We start from the raw sequence: 22,351 nt of genomic DNA on the forward strand, positions 1-22,351 counted from the left end.
TACAAAACAGAGTCCCAAGTCACCTGTCACACTTACAAAACAGAGTCCCAAGTCACCTGTCACACTTACAAAACAGAGTCCCAAGTCACATGTCACACTTACAAAACAGAGTCCCAAGTAACCTGTCACACTTACAAAACAGAGTCCCAAGTAACCTGTCACACTTACAAAACAGAGTCCCAGGTCACCTGTCACACTTACAAAACAGAGTCCCAAGTCACCTGTCACACTTACAAAACAGAGTCCCAAGTCACCTGTCACACTTACAAAACAGACTCCCAAGTCACCTGTCACACTTACAAAACAGACTCCCAAGTCACCTGTCACACTTACAAAACAGAGTCCCAAGTCACCTGTCACACTTACAAAACAGACTCCCAAGTCACCTGTCACACTTACAAAACAGAGTCCCAGGTCACCTGTCACACTTACAAAACAGAGTCCCAAGTCACCTGTCACACTTACAAAACAGAGTCCCAAGTCACCTGTCACACTTACAAAACAGACTCCCAAGTCACCTGTCACACTTACAAAACAGACTCCCAAGTCACCTGTCACACTTACAAAACAGAGTCCCAAGTCACCTGTCACACTTACAAAACAGAGTCCCAGGTCACCTGTCACACTTACAAAATAATCTCCCTTGTGACCTCTCCCATATACATAAATTAGAGATGCATTGCAAATAAATCTATCTTCCATAAAATATATTCTAACCGATGGCGAAAGATTTAACGCCAATTTCCAGGATGACAATAGTCCAGTATGATTAAAAACAATCTTTGACACACTGCCAATGCATGTATAAAACAAACGTAATGCTATCTCTGTACCAGGGGTACGTATTCATCATCCGGGCACACATTCGTTTATATTTTATGTAATTAAATCGTGTTTTAGGGCATTGCCGGAAACTTAACTGTCCGTCTGACCGTTTTGACAGGTTGAAATGATATGTTGGTATAATACTAGCTGGTGCATGGCATTAACTTACTTTTAATTTTTTTGTTTAACTTTCATGCATAAATGTATGAAGTGGATATTATATTACGGATACATTTCCTTATTTATGATCGTGAGGCTCTGGCGTCTGTTTTATAAGAAATCATAGAAAAACCTTACATAGACAGGTATGATGTGGTGATGCTATGTATATAATCCAATATCATCGCCTGTTTAATTAGTAATCTAATATACTCGGAGGAATTGTCAGTTTTATTACGTGGTAGCAGTTGATCTATCAGGCGTGGTTTGAAGTTAAGAAGATTATCAAGTAACTTCTCTCAACTGTTTTCGACATCAATTTGAAGTCTGTATTTCTAACGTCTCAGCGGACATTCTTTGTAAATAAATCAACTGTTTTACAGCAAATCAGAAAAGGAATATGAAAATGACATTTAAATCTGAGGGTTATCCTGCTTCATCTGTAGAAAATCATTGTCAAAACTAAAATACAATCGCATTCAGAAATACCACAGTTTTCTGTTTATTTACATAACATAGACATTCATTGACATAATACGGGTATTCATTTGCATAATACATGTACATATACCAATTTGCATAATACAGATATCCATTAAAATGATGCAGATATCCATTAGCATGATACAGATTATCTATTACATGACTACGTTCTCTTCACAGCTAGGAACTCGGCTATTTTGTACGTAATTTGATTTTCAAACAATTTCCCAAAATTGAGTGCTTCATTTCTCACAGTTGAATTTGAATATTTTAATTCAATCTTTGACTGCTACAGTGTACAATGGTAAAGGTAAATCCCTGTGATAATTGTCGTGTACAATTGTAAGTTGATGAGGTGTAAATACAGCTCCCTGTCGCACGCCCTTGTAACAGAATAACACGACACTCTGATGTGTAGGCCATAAACAGGAAAATCAACAACTTGTCTAGCTCCTCTGTAACGATCAAGTTTTATATCACCTTAACGTGTGACCAAAGTCTACCATAGCCTCACAGCTGTGAGGGTATCCGAGTAAGCCTGATGTATCACAGCTTTAATTACCTAACTTGTATCTTCTATCAAAGCTCTGCTCCAACAACGTAACTGTGGACGCTTCGATTTATATAAATCTTATTTTAGATTTTCTTCTTAAATAAAAAATAATGATAAAAACGACATGAAGAGAAAGGTCACTATTTAGAGGTGTCACGTGATGATCTCGTATATTTAAGTCTCTGTATCAACAAAATACAAAGATTCATCAAAAAGAAATATATCCTTAATCTTTTGATAGCTGGATATATCCGATTCGATGTTTTAAGCTAAGGGCGAATACGTTATACAAGAAATAAAAACCGTATCTTTATTGTTGAAGTTCGCGTAATTCTGTATGTATTAGCAATTAATTTAAAACGAAAATCACAACATTAAATCCAAAATCACAAAATTAAAACGAAAATCAACACGAAAACTTAAGATAAGCTGTTTGTAACTATCGCGTATTGGATCTCGATTGGTCATGATTGTATGTATTGTTAATTGACCCCGTGACTGCCAACAGGTGTTACGCATGCGTGGGATTATTGCGTCACATATGTCACACCGTCATGCTGTACGTAACAATAAGAGGTCTCGTTTCCCGCCAATATTAATTCATTTTATTTCAAAGTCGACACCTAAGGGGAAATCTGTTACGGATATTTAAAGCCAATTGCCCTCTATTGAGTGAGGCCAATGTAGTAAGCTTACGTCTTTTACAACTTAGCTGATATGGCCAGATTATCTACGCTTACGAGACCAGGTCTATTTAAAGAAAAACAGTAGGATAGACTCCGATTGGTCACAAACTGGACATTGAAAACGATTGTATTATGTGCAAATAATTTATGAGTCTGATCTAAAGTAGGTAATTTAGCATGAGTTTACAGTGTATGACACTAACGTCATTCAGAGATTTTTGAAGGTCAAAGAAAAATATTTTGAAATGAAATATGCTTACATAACAGTGACTAAATATAGCTCATGGATTAGCGGTGGGTTGTATCCTGGTAACAGTTGTGCTATTTAACATATATGTAGAATTGTCTTATGTTAACATACATAAGATACCGGTATATAATATTGAGCCGTGTTAACACACATATACAATTGTGTCGTGTTAACACATATGTACAGTTGTGTCGTGTTAACACATATATTCAGTTGTGTCGTATTAACACATATGTACAATTGTGTCGTGTTAACACATATGTACAATTGTGTTATGTGAACACATATGAACAATTGTGTCATGTGAACACATGTAGAATTGAGACGTGTTAAGACATATATGTACGGTTGTGTACGCTTCGTTACGCTATCACAATCAATCATAAATTTGTAAATTTATCTCCTTGAATGTAAACAAGCACGTTTACTGAACATGTTTGATAACCATATTTTGGTATTACTACCTTGTATGTAGACATAAGGACATATTTTAGTGTCTATAAACACGATAAAAAACAAAGATATTGAGAGGTATTCAAGCATTAACTGAAGTAGTTCGGTGTTTTCTCTACGGTTTGATATATATATACATCTATGTTTTACTTTTTGCGAGTATGTCGTATGTCCTATGTGATATTAACTTACAATGTATACTAAAGTTGAGCATGATTCAGTAGAAATGAAAGTGATCCGTACATTGTGTCAATGTTAATCATGTAAACACTCGTTAAAGGTAAAACTTAGAAAGTCGGAGATAAGTAATAATAATTCAATTTTTCTTTGTCTTCATGGTAAATACTCAAATGTGATTGGTCGAAAAATTCTTTTCATTCTTCTATGAAAGAAATTCCGAGAATGGCGCGAAAAATGTGACGTCACAATACGACAATTGACGTTGCGTATTGATTTGAGAAAAAGAATCCCATTTAAAACCAGTAAAATTGTACATAAAACATGTTTTAAATTAGAAAATCATTTTCAAAAATTAATTATAAGCATTGATGTCAATCATTTTTAGTTTCATCGGGGTATGAAACAAAATGGGTTAAGAATCCGCTACGCGGATTCATACAGTTTGCAAACACAATTTGTTTCATACCCCGATGAAACTAAAAAAATGACATCAATGCTTAAATAATGTCATCTTAGAACGAGAACATTTCACTTATTAATGGTTCATTATGTCAACTAAAATAAAAAACAAATTTCACATATTAATGACTCACTATATCATCTCAAATCAAAAACAAATTTCGTATATCAATTACTTATTTTGTCATCTCAAATCGAGAACAAATTTCACATATTAATGACTCATTGTTCATTTGTGATTTTCTTTTTTCTTTTACATCGAAATATTGACAATTACAGGGGAGCAGTTTTCGTTAACATTTCTGATTCGAGCTGAAGTCTATATGAACGTTTATATATTTCAATATTTATTGAGCAAAGAATATTTTCTAAGTCGAAACTGATCTAAAAGGGAAAGAGAAGAGCCCGAGAATATGATACTATACCTTTCTGGCCCAATACGATGCCTGATACAGCCTGCATGCTGTGACAGCGATAATGAAAGGAATGCAAGTATGAATAATTTTAGTGTACCGCTTATGACATTAAAAATTAGAGCTCCAGACACTTATGACATTAAAAATGTATAACAAAAGAATCCCGGTGTCACAAGGATATGAATGGTAATGTTGTCTAAAGTTAGCAGGAGAGTTCACGCCCAAATACAGATTATGCAGTCGTCACCCATTTTCACGTACACAGGAACCGACATACCTTTAAGGCCCTGTCACACTGTTGCGTATGAGAGAAACGTATGAGTTGCGTATGAAAATTCATAATATAATTTTCATACGCACAAAAGTCCCTTGAAAATACAGAATTGTGCGTATACTTACCGTATTGAACATATGAGTAGCGTATGGCCAGCGTATTGAAAGCGTATTGAAAGCGTATGTCAGCGTATGCCAGCGTATGCTAGAGTATGCCAGCGTGTTTGAAACGTATACAACCTATGCCTAACGTTCCCCTAGCGTATGTTAGCGTATACCAGCGTATGGGTGATAACTTTTCATACGCTGGCATACGTAGTACGATACGCAACAGTGTGACAGGGCCAATTGCATTAGTTATCAGTGGTAACTCTGGTAGCACACTACAGTAGGACAGCCTGGCCATGGGCAATTTTTTTGTTAAACAAATAACTCCTGTATTATGATATGCATAAAAATGAAAAAAATAAATGTACACTATAATTGGTATATTCAGTATGAAGTAGTACATACAGGCTTCACGTTTGTTAAAACAAAAATTAATACATTGTAAATTGATTCCGGATTTTAAATTTTTGCATTTTTTGGGATTTTTTAAGCTGTTACCATGGTATTCACAGCTCTAAAAATCACAGAAAAAAAAGTTTTCCTATCCTTCAGAGCTGTGACTTTATTAGAGGTAATATGTAGGGTAATTTTGTAAGGGTGCAACACGTGAAAAAATCTCATGGAATTCTTTTTTCTCTGATGTACCTAACTCTAGTGACTTTTAGGGTCATCTAAATGACAGATCAAGTGGTATTTTTTTCAATATATATTTATCCGATAGGAGCATTTAGATTTGGGCAAAATAAATGCCTCCTTTATACCATTTTTGTGTAATACTATTCACAACCGCCCTTTGCATTTTAAGGTAAAAATAAAATAAGTGTTTATGCCTTTGGTAGAGTCAAATCCTACTGTCTGATGCAGATAAAATCGACCCTAACCGCATGGTTAATTTTCAGGTTTGGTTATGTTTTGACTGCTGAATCTCACCTCTAAGTACCGGCCAGCATCTACAAGTTACTAGGGAAATAATATGTCAAGACAAACATTTGTGTATATAACATGTACCGGTTATATACTCGGTCCGGGACAATATTTTTATTACTAGTTATATAAGCGGTAATATTTTCGGCTCGGGACAATATTTCTGAAGATGATGCAATTTATTAAACTCATCAGTTATTATTTTGCGAAATCCTCCTTTTCATTCGTTAATGTAAGATTATATTTGAAAATGGGAGTTGTGATTTGTCAGTTGGTTATGTTACTGATGTGGTCACTGATAGCGAGTAAGGTGAAGGATGTGTGAGGTGACTAGACATATCTGATCATTTCGTGCATCATGGCACTTATGCAAGCAATACCAGGTCTCTTTAACCTAAATAGGCCGTGTATAACTAATATCATCCGAGTTCATGTTAATACCGTCACGGCAATTTTCAGGTGACAACACAAGGTGTCATCTTTTAAACATAAATTTGTATATATGTCAAAGGGCTGATTTATATCCCCGTGCACATTGTTGCCATTCTCTGGGCATAAAAACTGACAGTGTTAAATAAACAAGGCCTTCTAAAGCGTTCGTTTTTCCTTGACATGGGTGAGAAAATAGTTCGGGAATGTATCGTGACCTTAAAGTACAATATCATTTTATCAACTTATGATGTTTTCCGATTTTTTAAAGAAATGGGAAAAGTTCGTTTGATATGTCTGTTGGTGCCGAAGTGATGTACTGTGGTTTACTTAAGTTGAGTGATGCAGGTTATATAGTGTTAAATGGTGTTATATGGTGTTATATGGTGGTATATGGTGTAAGGTTTCACTTTTAATCAAACATCATCACAAATGAAGCAGCTAAAACACTTAAAATTACTGAAATACATCCTACACCATGGAAGTCAACAAAGCGATTTCCTCTAATTCATCAATGAATAATTTAACAATAAAATATTTAACTCGCGCCAAACCAGTATTGCACGTTGACAGAAACAGGTAGCAGGTTTCATCATGACACGGGTTCAATTAAAACTATACCTGACATTCAGTAGTGTCAATTGATTGTTTATTTACCGTGAGAACATTGCCTAGCGTTTCCCCGACTCGCATGTTACGGACAGTACATAGCGGAGACTCTGTAGTGACATTTGTACACAATTGTTGACTATACCCTTCACTTTGACCTTCACGCTCAGAACAACATTGTCTGCACAATTTCCTGTACGGCACTTTGAGAACACACTGATGGGAGGGCCCCTCAGCTTGACGATACAATCCTGGACTATTTCAGCTGAATTATTTTCAGCATTTTAGGAAAAGATATTTGATGGCTGCTTTATCGTCTGCGATATTTAGGATTCTGAATCTTAATTCAAAGACATTTTATTCTCAGTTTTCACTAGTATCAAAATATTACCGAGTTTGTTGTTATTCTAGGATTCGTTCAAACTAATCACGCGTGACTCGGAGGATTCACGTGCTCTGTTCGATAATAGTGATTTCTGTTGGATTATCGATCTTCCTTGTTATTTAGTCATGTGACAGGTTTATCCCTTAAGGCTTTACCTCAACATGTCTAACGTAATACAGTGTGTAATTGATACACATGTGAACAATTTTCTTATGTTTGCTCCCATCCCTTTGTCATAAGGTAGATGGTCTTTGTTTGATCAGACTCCTCTTTATGCTATGAAACATATTCATATGTACGCTATTGTGTAATCAATCATAGTTTTGGATTGGAATAGATCCCAGAAAATGTATTCCTGAATTTCCTTCTGGAATTCTACATTCTGCCTCTGATTTTACCTACATTAACATAAAACATTATAATAGTTGCCCCCCCCCCCCCCCCCCCCCCTGGTTTGATACAGAAGAGTGTCCTGTTAGTTGTTAATCTTCGTCCGTACTGATGTTGATCACTAGAGTCCTTAGAAAGTTCACAATTGCTTCAAAGTTAATTAATCATCCCAGTAAATACTGTGAATGCCGTATTCTTTCCTTGGTTCGGGTTATCCACTAATATAATTCCTGACCACCTCCTTTGACAGTCAATTTTACTGATTCACCTTGGTGTCATGTTGCCGTATTCCACTTCAAGGTAGTGTAATTTGAGGAGCCTGATATTCTAACATGATGTATAGAGTGATATGTACAGTAGATAGGGTTATCACTGGTACGTCAGTGAGCTGATTATTTATATAACCAATGGATTGGACGTGAAATGCCACCCATGTTTTTCCTTTGCCCAGTTTGGGGTATTTATCCGTCATTAAGTAGATATGCCGGTAGCATTGATATTATCAGCGGTATTAAAGCCATCTCCCTTAACGTATTGCGTAATATGGTAGATTACGTAAGTATGGTGTATTAAACAACATTTTATTTACTTAAAATGAACTTTATCTAAATATGCTACCTCAAATCAGTTTGATATATTACACACATTTTAAAAGCTATATGATCTATCACACACATTTTAAGGGCTATATGATATATCACACACATTTAAAAGATTATTTGACTTTGGATGAGGGTAACATTAGGATTCCCCAACCCTACAAGTCTGATTATCACAAAGGCAAACGGCTGAGATGATTGTCAACTTCTAGGGTTGATAACTTCTGGTGTTAACCGATATCTAAAGTCAATAAGTGAAATAGCAGTGAATATATGTAATACATTTCTATAACAGTAACTGGAGGGGTGTCTCCATTTCTATTCGAGGGTGCGAAGGGGTTTCTCCATTGCTATTTTAGGTTGCGATGGTGTTTCTCCATTTCTATTTTAGGGTGCGAAGCGGGTTTCTCCATTTCTATTTTAGGGTGCGAAGGGGTTTCTCCGTTTCTATCTGAGGGCGCCCAGCGGGTTTCTCCATTTCTATCTGAGCGTGCGGAGTGGGTTTCTCCATTTCTATTTGAGGGTGCGGAGCGGGTTTCACCATTTCTATTGTAGGGTGCGAAGGGGTTTCTCCGTTTCTATTTTAAGTTGCGATGGTGTTTCTCCATTTCTATTTTAGGGTGCGAAGCAAAGGTATTAAACAGTAATGTTTACTTCACACGCGTAATTATACGATAAACATAGCAAAAATTGTATTCATATACCAAGATAAATTATTCTGATTTAAAAGGCCCGAGGGGACCTTTAACACCCATCTTTGATTCCTTTTCAAGTTAAAAAATGCTGATGCTAAATTATCCCTTCGAAAAACGGTTTAGAAGTTCCATTATTTAAATGATACAGCTTATGATTTGTAAAAAGCTGAACAATTCTGATTCAATCAGAAAAGTGTTTTGACACGTCTTAAACTAGGCTCTAATGTAAAGGTAATGTAGAAAAGGGAAAGATGAAATCCGGAAATATTTTTATTTCGTGTAAAATGGATAGAAAGTATTTACCATCCTTTAAAATGACTATAAAAACATCGAGCATAAAATAAATCATAATTTAGTGATAGGGGAATTCAGTCAACTCTTGTTTTTTAACGACATCGCTTTATGTCCTGAGAGTAAGTAAATGAAATATTAGAGGGTGTTTTTTCTGAGCTATCTGTGACACCCTCCGTGCCCTACTGTATATCAGAGTTTTTTTCTGAGCTATCTGTGACACCCTCCGTGCCCTACTGTATATCAGAGGTTTTGTCTGAGCTATCTGTGACACCTTCTGTGCCCTACTGTATATCAGAGTTTTTTCTGAGCTATCTGTGACACTCTCCGTGCCCTAATGTATACAACCCCACAACTGCGTTGTCCCGATGACCGCATATCCGAGGCTATTGGCCCATACAAAGTTGGGACAAGACTGATTCTAATTTTCGAGGTTAGAGAAACACATTTGTTGGCTTAAATTGATTCTATCGTTGACTCAGACTAATATATACAGTATATCAATCCACTGTCAATAAGCTTACGGAGTGACACGGTTCTATTTGTAATGAAATGCTATGAAATACTCATGTTTTACACTTGTTTTTTCAGGTAGGAAACAGTCTGGGTAAGTATACATTTTTTTGTCAAATATTGATTATATCCTATCGCAAGCTTTTTAATCACAACTGTTAACTGTTATCTCGACTGTTTCTATAATAGAGAGATCTATGTTTACCTACTACAGCCAGAGCTCGTTATCTCGAAGTCATTGTCAGATTTCGAGAGAACGATGTTTGAATATAATCATTCTTGTGTTCATTTAACTCGCCTAATTCGCTCGATTTTTTCTCTTACTGTAGCGTACTTCTCTAAATTGTAAAATACCATTACTTGAATATTGTGTCATTTAATTAGATTTTTTTATTCATAATTATCAGTTATGAATATATTCTACTCAATAAATAAGAATGCAAGTATAAAAATGAAAAAAACAAACTTTAATGCAAACGTTAGTCACTGTAACACCGCACTCTCCTTATAGAACAAAACATTTTATGGTTAAGTTTCAATGATCCCTATTGATCAGATCATGGCCCCTGTAAGCCGTCAGTCTAATACTGTCCATATTATGTTCGTCGTGTATGCATTTCCAGAATTGTTTGTTTTGATAAGCATGTGCGGGAACTTGTCGATATTGTTTATCTATATGGTTTTGTCTCTTTCCTGACTCGATATTTATTATGACAGTGAAATCAGAATGTATCATGGTGTTACGTTCTTGAGTAGGTTCGTTGTACCGTAACCATTTGCTGCGAGAACCAATATATCCTAAATATTTGTCGTAATAGTTGTCTATGGATCTTAAATATCGTTTTGTAGCTTTAAAACGCATGTTGAGCTTTTCTTCCTAGGACACTTGCTACTATCAAAATCAGCATGTCACGATAAATCTCGACACTAAATCCACCGCCTTTATGCACTCAGCCCAGTTAATATGGACATCGGATATAATCATCCTGAATTTGCGTGACATTCATAAGCGGTTTAATCGTCACTGTTTATCGACTACACAGAGTCGCGGTACACGTTTAGCATTTAAGAAATAAAATTTTCTCATTTTGATGTCAGACAGAGTGTTATGTCAAGCTATGCTAATTGAATCGTCTGTTGATGGTACTTAGATTGTTATCACTGGTCCAGACACGATTTACAAGTGCAGTTTCATACGTAGGTGCAGTCATCCAGTTTTGTTGACAAGAATGTATAATTCCCCAAAATGAGGCTCCATTCTGTGGTAGATGAAAGATAATAATTCAAACGGATAGGCAAACATATATTCTCACAAAACTAACTTGAACCTTTTGATCTATTTACAAACATACGTCGTTCAATGAAAGTATCTGCATGAATCATACATTTATTATTTTCGTGGACGTTGTGTTATATATACTTTATATATAAATACATATATATTAACATACCTTTCATAATTAGTCATATCCAGGAAGTTTCTGCTTAGTGAGTTTTTTTTTCAAACAGAATAAAGAGTTAACACTTTACTTTCGTGCCATGCAGTAAACTCGAGCTATTATTTTCACTACTATATGTTGCCGATTGAGAACGAGAAATCCAAACGAATGTCAAACAAGATTTATTACAGTCTTAGGGTATGTGGTTTGTCGATTATATTTAACCTCAGCTGTGATATAGTAAAAATAATTTAATGATCAACACAAGTCATTAACATCCTGGATCAGTATTAATGTCATCATTATGTACTGGTTATAGACGTAGTTGTTGAGTATTTATAATAGGTTGTGATGATATCGTATATTCTCGCATATTTGGTCGTTATTCATGGAATTAATTTACTGCGCATTAATTGAACACAATAATAACCTTTAAAAATTAGCATATGTATCTCTAATACACCTGGTCAATTCCAATCTTAATCTGCTATACTGTAATTACCAACTGTGGTCTACTTTCCGATTGTAATCATCATAAAAAAAGATGGTCATCTCTGGAAAACATGTAAAACTCAGGTATAAATACATAGTATACAGTCTTATAACTTAATCACGATATAAGGAATATATACAGTCATATAAAATCATTTTACAAATATTTGGACGTTACAGGCCAATCTTGTCCTCCGTGATGTCTTGGTACATTTGCAATTAATGTACGGGTTTTATTTGTAGGATTACCTCGAGTCAAACGTCAGGACTCCGTCTTAGGGAGAAAACGTGGTATGTATTTTATCTACTTTTTTTTCGCATAATTTGTATCTAATTTATGAAAGACAATGAAGATCGTTAATTTTAATATTTAAGATAAAGAAAACGTCAGGCGATTTTTTTTGTAAAGAATATGTTTATGTTATTTCTATATTATTAATCATGGAAGTCATATGACAAAGTAACATGTATGTTGGTAAAGTTAAATTTGAATACTATTTGATACACGTTAATAGAAAGTGCCAAATATGTCATTAAGACACCCATCCCAACCTGTTCACCCCCTAACACTCTTCTCCGATCTAATATAGCTCCCAGCGGATCCCTACCAAAGCTTACCTAATCACATATGCAGCATCTGCATGCCTAAACCCCCAAAATGTCTGCTTGACTTATATATGTATATATTGGAACCTCGTTAGTATGGAATACTTGGATTAAACGTGTAGCTCGTAACGAGTGATAGTCCTATTGTTATCTCACGTGCGGCAACAATAGAATCTCACATGATTATCTTGCTTTCATGGAACATGCGATATCGTTGTCTTCTGTTGTCACGCTGTTTCCGGGATGAAACCATCAATGAACTTAAATGAAACATCCATGTTAATGAAAACATGACTTTACAGTAGAAAAAGGCTGTAATTGTTCATAGAATAAAGATAATTCATTTCGGAAAAGTTCGTTATTCCCAATTTAACAAACTGACGTGTGTCATTCGGCGAATTCTGTTATTAAAGTATTGCAACACATTGCACTAATTTGAAAGCATCGCAAGCTGAAAGATTCCGTAGCTGATATATATCAAATATCCTAATATGTGCTCATGTATGAGACTATTCACCTGTCTATATATTTGTTCAAGTTATAAGATTTGACAATTCTGGAAAAATGATAGTAATGGAAATCAGAGGAAACGTTTGTAATATAATGGACCTGCTGATTAATTTGAATCAAACCTTATCAACATTTCACATCTGCTATTAAAAGACATTAAGCTAACAATGCGTTAGAAACGGGATAGAAGCTAGCGAGGTTCTAATATAAAACACGGTAGATTAAATGTGTCATCACAATACAGTCGTAACTCGATATCTCGAAGTCAATGGGAGTCATACAAATTCGAGATATTCCGAGTCTATTCTACCAGTGTTCGAGAGCGAAGTTTGACGGTATTATATCTCCTTGGCATATTATGTTCATGTCCGAAAATATGGATATGAAGATCTGACACTCACATTATGAAGAATGAAATATTTTTCAAACAACGGAAACAATCAGCTGGAACAGTTGGGATGGGTGTTTGGCATATTTTCATGATTTTTTTTAAACATTGAATTATTTGCCTTCAGTGGAAACACACCATTCTGATTAGTAGTTGATCTCGATTCGCGTAATTTCGAGAAACAGAAATAACGAGGTAATCATTTTTCTTTTGTTTTTAGTTTGTGGAAAGATAGCTGACTTAGCTTTTGTAATAGACTCTTCGCGAAGTATTGGGGAAACCGAATTCAAGAGAGAACTAGATTTTGTGAGGGAAGTACTACAAGAATTTGAACTTGGTCGCGACAAAACGCGGGTGGCCATTGTGTCATTTAGTAATGTTGTAAACACCGAATTCAACTTTAACCAATTTTCAAACGAAGACGAAATCTTAAATGCAGTTTCAAGAATCATATACGCCGCTGGTCCAGCAACAGTGACTTATAGAGCTTTAAACCAGACTAGGCGGGGAGTATTCACCCCGGGGGTCGGGGACCGCCCAGGTGTACCGAATGTTGTCATTGTAGTGACGGACGGTGGTACCAACCCTGGGCGGGTTGATCCATACACGAAAGATGTGGGAAAAGCTCGTACACTCGCGGAGGCAGATGAGTTAAAAGTTATGGGATGTCATGTATTCTCGATAGGGGTAGGACCCCATATTGACCCAAGTGAACTTATGGGTATTGCTAGTAAACCAGAAGAGAAGTACTACCTTCAGGTGGATAATTTCGACAAACTCAATACTCGAGCTCTGACTGAAATGGTTGCTTACAGGGCTTGCGAAGGTGAGTTTATACCAACTAATCCTAATTATACATATTTATACATAAAGTGTATATTAACAGTGTAATTAACCATGCTATTTCTTTTTTAGGTACAAACAATGATTTGAATTGATATTTTAAAAGTCATAATTTTAAGATAAAAGATATTCATGTTTTAATCACCGGTTTTCTTGTTACTTCTTGTTACTTCATTTTTTGAGAAAATGCTTATATAATTTGACAACAATTTTAAAATACATCTTTATCATAACCATAACAGTCTATATAGTTGTCAGAATTGTTTTTCATGAATCTTACTGGTATGTTAATTTTTTGAGCAACTAATGAACACCTAAAAAACTACGTTGAGAAACATCCAAGTATTGCAATTGTCTACATATAAGTTTCTACAATCTATACTTTTCGTAGTAGGAATAATATGGGACAGTATACAATTTAAAGAAATGCATTCCATCAATATCTGTTTACATCATAGTCAAAAAGAATAAATGTTTTGTCTGAAAACATGGCATACTAAGTAGATGCATGACGTCATTAAGATCATATATAGATTCTATACCGCTACAATGTCAATCTGGTATATATGTGTTGTTTGATATAAATGTACCTCATGTTTATCTACCGACATTATCGATCTTATTATTATCAATATAGATACACTGACATGCCATGAAATTAAACGCATATTTCCTATATTTTAAAGACACGTAATTTGTGATATTTTTCCAGCTCCAAATCGGGATGAACGTAAGCGTTCACTTCGTTAAAGCAGCTTTTGTATGACGCAATGATTATTATAGTTTGCTGATCAAACTGACTGAATTACTGTTATAAAAGATGTCACTTATGTCTTCATGATAAATTACAAAGGCAATTGGATAATGTTTAAGACAAAACAGGAAAGATGAGGGAGATTTAGTGGTTGAAATATATATATATACATAAATATTACCAATTTTAAACTTTTGCGTTACACACTTTTTATGACAGTATAACTTCAGTCACGTTGATATGTTAATGCTAATTTTTCTCTAAATTTTTGCCTTTTTTTTTTTTTTGTCAAATATAGATATCGATTTTGTTTCACTGTGCGTCGCATTTGTATCCGGCGATTTAGATAAGTAATATGCGGTCGAAGTGCAAATGCGGCTTTAATCTCTGCTTCCAGGTCAAAGTTGCCTAGACAACAAAAACCGGAATAGTGAGCTATTGTTTGTCTAACAACCGATGATCGGTAACCAGGTTTAGATAACATGGTTAACATACATTGAATAAATATTACATGACGAACAAACAACCTATTGATGATCGTTTTGGTTAAATTCTTGTGTTTAACAGACTGTATTACGTATTCGAGATGAATCATTGAAAATTATAATTTAGCGTACTTGTATATGAATACTGTAAATCACTTATATTTCGCGAACTCGCCTCATTCGACTTATACCTGAATACATAATTTCGCGAATTCTGATCTCAAGATGACTTTAAATTCGCGAATGACGTTAACAGGTCGGCGATATTTCCCTGTGGATAGTGAAGTGAGTTGTTTTAGTGTAAATGAAGCTTTCACGCCCGTTCATATATACAGTGTATGTAGTGTTTTGTGATATAAAATTACAATCTGATATCAGTATACAATTTATCATTCTATTATTACTTTAACGACGATGTCTGTTCACCAAATAAAGATTACGGTAGATTCAAAATGGACGCCACTTATTCTTGTCATTCTTATATAAATATTCGCGAGGGATTTGAATTAGCGTTTGACTCTCCTCGTGAATTAACGCGAAAATACATCCCACGCGAAATATAAGTGATTTACAGTAATGTATAGATACTCAAAGGTTTTAATTTGTTGTATCAATGAAGGTGCGTATTAGTTACCGCCAACCAGGTGGTTGTTACCCTCAATAACGTAATGCCTACTCTGTATGACGTGTTGAGTACGAGAAAGTCTGGTATCTTTTTCATGAGTATGGACGCTTCAAATTGCATGTTTCCAATTGTATGTGTTCAAATTGTACGTATTCCAGTTTCACATGTGCCAATTTTACGTTTCGAATGTACGTGTTCCAATTGTAGGTTTTCAAATTGTATTTGTTTCAATAATTGTATTTGCTCCGATGGTACATATTCCGTTTTTGTTTGTTCTATGTTCTCAAATTTTATAGGTTCCAATTTCATGTGTTACAATTTCATGTGTTCCAATTTTTGTGTTCAAGTTTTATGTGTTCCAGTTTTATGTGTTCTGATTTTTTGTGTTCAAATTTCATGTGTTTCAATTTCATGTATTTCAATTACACGTGTTCCAATCATGTTCCATGTGTACGAGACATGGTGTAAGTTGGATTTTACTTTAACCCCCTTAAACAGTTTTGTATTGCTTATATTCGATTTTCGTCCACAAATAGTGACTCTCATTTATTGTGTGACGACTATAAAAGCAACGAATTTTTTAATATGATAGTGTCGAATGCATTAATTTACAGTTCAATTTCATCTTCTCGAATAATTAAAATCACAAAAAAAAAAAAAACCAACAAAACAACAAAAAGCAAAATAAAATTGAGATATCCCTAGTATTTCAGATAGCCGGGTATATAATCTTGTATATCTAGGTCAAATATAGATAAATACCATGTTCTCAAAATGAGAATCAAGGTAGTAAAATAGAAGTCAATACCTTAGGGCATACTACAGTAATTGTTAGCAATAAGAACATTTCTCCCATTAAATATTAATCAATAAGGAAATATCAAAAACTGAATAAGAATATTTCTCTGATTAAATATTTAACACCAAGGTAAAAAAAGTGAATGAGAACATTTCTGTAATTAGATATTTAAATTGACATTCATTCGTTTGAATGAAGTTTAGGTCGTCAAAATTAAACTTGTATTTTTTTCCAAGAAGCAAAAGTTATAATCTTAACATTTATAAGGCAGTTTTACTTTCAAGATAACCCAGAATTCTTCGAGTATTAAGTCCTGACAATACTTAATTCTTAATTGTACATTTCGGCATAAATTTCATAACATGAAGGCACAAACACTCATGCAATCATCGTTAGGACAAAGATTTCATCAATAGAAAATGCATGTTTCTGATTTCCGAACGAAAGAATGTCATTTAACACCAAGGTAAAAAAAGCAAACGACTGAATAAGAACATTTCTCCCATTAAATATTCACCAACAAGGTGAAATATCAAAAAACTGAATAAGAACATTTCTCCCATTAAATATTCACCAATTAGATAAAGTATCAACAGTATGGAAGGATAGCACGAATATGAATAATTACAAATTATCAGTTAAAATGCACACATGACTACTATGATTATCATTTGACTGGCATTGTCATTATTATTTCCTACTATTTCAACATCTCTCAGATCCAGTTGCATATTCCTGTATCCACAGGGTATAATTGTCCATTTTCTTGCAAATGAAAATGAAAAAAAAAAAAATTAATTAAAGAAAATAACGATATTAAGAAGATAAATATGTTTTTCCCTCTAGGCTTACCTGCATGAATAGGTTTGGCAGACCATGATATAGTATATTTTAATAAACCTTTGTAACTACCTTAAGTTTTCAATCTAATCTTTACTTCATTTATGTTTTGTTTTGTGTGTGTTCGTACTGTTTGTTTTGTTTTTGTAAATAGATGGACAATTTTGATGAGATGTTCATAATTAGACACAGTTTAGATCTCAATTACGGAAAGTGTCCAAATCTAAAATTCGCCTACGTCCCTGACCCTGTCAAATGTTTTTACACAGGTGTGTTTTAGGTATCTCAACTATTTCAATGAGACTGTACTCTCAACGTCTGTATCAAAGACCACCTAATGACCTACTCCACCTTTCAATCATAATAGAAGCTGTCACTAAGGATGGTGTAACCTCAGGGAAGCACCTGGCAAAACATATCTGGCATGTGTATCCCTGACTGAAACATTCCTTGATCTCCGTCGCCCACAGAAGTCCGTCTCGCACTCGTGTTGAAATGTATACAATTTACTGACTATACATTTGTCAGTTTTCCAGACCATGACCATACTGAGTTCGCCACATTTCTGATAGACTTTACGAATGTTACGAGATCTTTAATCACTCGTTCATATCTTCTTTAATTATGATATTATTCGTTTGAACATTTGTGTCATTATTAAAACACAATACATGTATTTTATACTAAATGCTTTCCATAATTATACATCGTGAATATTATATATATCGTTTATGGTGTGTTTTGTTCTGCAATCCATCCATGTTGTGGTTTGACACATACAAGAGATAAAACAATGTATAGGCGTCATCAATACATGAAGAGATCACACCACTCTCAAGTGAATTATACGCGTTATGTAAGAGGAAAAAGCAATCGCAGGTGTTTCATGAGGAAAGCTGTGAATATTTTGTCATTTTTTTTGTTATTCGATTACGAGTATATTTGATAAATGATCTCATTAGTATAAGACATATAAAATTGCAAAGACTCATTTTATTACATTCTGTCGTCGGCTTGATGTTTGTTTAATTGGGAGACGACATAATATCGCCCGAATTCGATATCTCGAAATGATAAGTCTAAAAATAGATTCTATAGCGATTTTCTTTTAATATTTCGATCTATAACATTTTCCCCCTGGATAAGTGAGTTGTGACGACGGGTCCAGTATTCCATGGCGAAAGTTGATATGACCAACATGTAGACTGACCAGGTAATTTTTCAGCGTCATCATTATTTGCCAAACATTTTATACCTAAATTCTGGACACACTCAGTTTTACTCAAACTTTGATTCACTTCGTACTTAATGGTTTTATTATTTTTTCATTAAAAATACTATGATAATGATTTGATATGTTAATTATTATTTATAGTCTACATTTGTTGACATATTCGTTTGGGACAAAAGGTAACGCTATTAGGATGTCATGTTTCTAATAAATTGACTGAGCCCATTGGGATTTTCTTTTTAAAAGCCTGTGATTGATTTTTAAAGTTTAAATTAATCTCCATAAAAGTCAATGGAATAGTTCTTTCTTTAGTCTTGAGTTCTTTCAAAAAGAATTGAGAAACAATTTAGCTATGTAGAAAAAACACACTTTAAAGTGTGATTTCTAAATCTCGTGAAACACATGCAATTCTTTATTTCATTATACTCGTTTTATAAAAAACATAATGTGAAAACAAAGCATTCGCTTTCCGAAAAAAAAAGATGTAGATAATTGTACAGCTTTAAGAGACACAGAATGTATCTATGTTGTATATAAACCCCGCTGGCTATATACAGGTGTAGGTAGGTGTGACGGTATAGGTCATCTAAATACCTAAGTACTTTTGCCATTGTCCAGCTAATCACTGAAGTATTTTCAACTTGTTACTGACCTGTCGTTCACCTGTTTACGCTTTTTCAATAATGCTTATTTCTTTAAAATAAATTATGTCAGAGAGACACGTGGCGCTTGGCTTGTTATCAGATGTCTAACTATTCAGGTGCCGCAACCTATATTAACCTATCACACAGGAAGATTGAAGTTGAATCACATAGACTACCACAACGTGTAACAAGTACTCATTTGCTTCTAAATTTAGTAATTACTTTCAGATGGTACACTTAATGAATATCAAACATTTGATATTTCATTAAGCTTCATATGCTTGACAGAATCGGCCTTTACGAAATCTAATCTTACCAAAACTTATTCCATATGATAACATATTGTTCGTTTACATATTAATATACTATCTTTACTTATACTGATATTTAACTTTTTTGGCAATTGTACAAAGGTAAATAAAACGATTCAAGTAGATTTATTAGGGAATACAAACAAATTGAGTTAAACAGAAAATATTCCATATTTGTTTATCGTTATTACTGAAAAGTAAATACGTGTATAGTGTAAAAATAATTCTCCGTAAATACATTGCTACGAAAACAAATCCTGATGGTAAACACTCCGGCCATTTCAATGACCCTTACAACTACGCCCTGCATTTGGTCCTATAAACAGACACGGTGGTCATTGTCGAAGCTTGAAGTATCAAACTTGTCCAGATCTTGATTAAGAACAAAAACACACACTTGCAGTCGTAAGCTTTATGAAGTGGTTGTTTACCTCACAACTCCATAAATATTTCTTTAGTCAGCAGGGACTTTCAATTATTTAACATAGGACATGAAGTTTGTTCTCAATGAAAAACGTTTAGCTGATTTTAAGTGTATTACTTCATCGTGATAAACGTATCAACACGATGTTTCTATTTGTTGGAAGTAAAGTTTAAAATCGATTGTCGGGGGAAAATGCAACTGGAAAGAGAATCCATATAAGATAGAATTATAGACATCCGATGGATATATGGTTTTATTGACATATTGTTAATATTTGATAACATAATTCAACAAAATAATAATCATATATCAAAAAAAAAGTTTACCCAATACATTAATTAACAAATACAGTAACTTCATTTCAAGTTATAGGCATCATCGTATACGTAGGATGTTGGACTATGTTAGGGAGACGAAGTCCAATTCAGGAATTCATTTTTTTCACCATTTTTACCACTGTTGGTCAATATGACTTTTTATTAAGAATATGTACAGGTATTGCTCACTTCCTTTGCTACTTAACACCAATTGAGCCTGTATTTAAACAATGCTATGTATACATGCAACAGTTACAGTATATTATATCTAGCAATATATATATATATATATATTAAGAATCTGACGGTTTGTCATTTAATCTTGTACGCGGTCACATATATTTTGCTTTTAAAAACGTATATCGTATATTTGTTTAGTTAGTGCATCATTACGTCGCATAGTATATAGTTTGTTAGGTGTAGTATCCTGGCATTATACAATAGAATTGACATATCTCTATATAAAATTTTATTGTCATTATATATATATTCTGTTTTGCTAACGTCGTGTTCGTTCCAAAAACAGTGTATGGCTACGGGCACCTTCGGAATTGCTGTATCGGAGTTGCTAGCTTTCATACAATTTAAAAGTTGTGCATTTCAGTCCTACAAATAAATATTTAAGGAGAGAAACCTGCCTTTATTGACACTGTGTATAAGGAATTACTGTCTTATTCGGCACACGGTTGTATTAACCATCAATATACTGTATATGGAGTATATCGCGACCATATAAAAATATCTACGGTTTAATTTCGTTTGTTTTTTGTTTGTGACATCTGAATACAAGAAATATGTTATATTTTCAAGATTTATATCATTTTCCGTTTATTAAGATAAACATCGACTTTTTACGGTATACCTAATTAATTACTTATTACTACTTTGATTAAATTTAGTATCAGATATTGATACACCGTCATTCAGGCATGTGACTTGATTTAGAATACTCATCATTATGTACTGATTGATTATATATCTGTCACTCATCAAATTGTGTATACCTGTATATAGATTGTTATGTTTATCAATTTGCATATGTTACTTGTATATTTTACAAACATAGAATAATTTATGTCAAGGTTTTAAGGATACAATTATAGGATTTATGTTTATGTAATTCCCAATGATTTGAAATGTTTATTAAATATATCAATATATTCTGTTTTACAGTTCAAGACCCGCCCCCTGAGCCATGTAAGTACATAATACCTGTAGTTATTTATAGTCAATTTTATGACGTATATCAGGATACAACCATCACCCATCTGAGCGGCATCTAATTCAACATTTGTTTCTCATTTTTTCCCCCATTACAAATAGTAAGGTGTTTAGTCATGAAGAATGACAGGACTTATATTAGTAATGTATCATAGTCCACTGTTCTTGCCATGAATCTACGTTGATGAAGCTAGTATTGTCGTTATATCTTTCTACCGTAAACCTCCGCTCATCTACTGTATACCCCACTCAATCTGACAGAGACAAGTCAGACACATATACTGTATACCCCACTCAATCTGACAGAGACAAGTCAGACATATATATACTGTATACCCCACTCAATCTGACAGAGACAAGTCAGACATATATATACTGTATACCCCACTCAATCTGACAGAGACAAGTCAGACATATATACACTGTATACCCCACTCAATCTGACAGAGACTAGTCAGACATATATATACTGTATACCCCACTCAATCTGACAGAGACAAGTCAGACATATATATACTGTATACACCACTCAATCTGATAGAGACAAGTCAGACATATATACTGTATACACCACTCAATCTGAGAGAGACAAGTCAGACATATATATACTGTATACCCAACTCAATCTGACAGAGACAAGTCAGACATATATATACTGTATACCCCACTCAATCTGACAGAGACAAGTCAGACATATATATACTGTATACCCCACTCAATCTGATAGAGACAAGTCAGACAC

General features: G+C 34.2%; 1 protein-coding gene across 3 annotated transcripts in view; it reads left to right on the top strand.

Moving 5' to 3' along the window:
- Positions 1-22,351, top strand: part of LOC117332408 (cartilage matrix protein-like) — an 83,307-nt gene that overhangs the window by 14,938 nt on the left and 46,018 nt on the right. For 2 of the 3 annotated variants that reach the window (XM_033891293.1, XM_033891292.1), the window contains 5 exons: positions 9,759-9,774; positions 11,855-11,902; positions 13,336-13,941; positions 14,671-14,688; positions 21,562-21,585. In XM_033891293.1, coding sequence (XP_033747184.1) covers positions 9,759-9,774; positions 11,855-11,902; positions 13,336-13,941; positions 14,671-14,688; positions 21,562-21,585 — 712 coding nt within the window. The remainder of the gene's footprint in view (positions 1-9,758; positions 9,775-11,854; positions 11,903-13,335; positions 13,942-14,670; positions 14,689-21,561; positions 21,586-22,351) is intronic. The other variant, XM_033891294.1, reaches the window with a different exon arrangement.

Source organism: Pecten maximus, chromosome 8 (genome assembly GCF_902652985.1).
Source record: "Pecten maximus chromosome 8, xPecMax1.1, whole genome shotgun sequence".
Classification (NCBI taxonomy): Eukaryota; Metazoa; Mollusca; class Bivalvia; order Pectinida; family Pectinidae; genus Pecten; species Pecten maximus.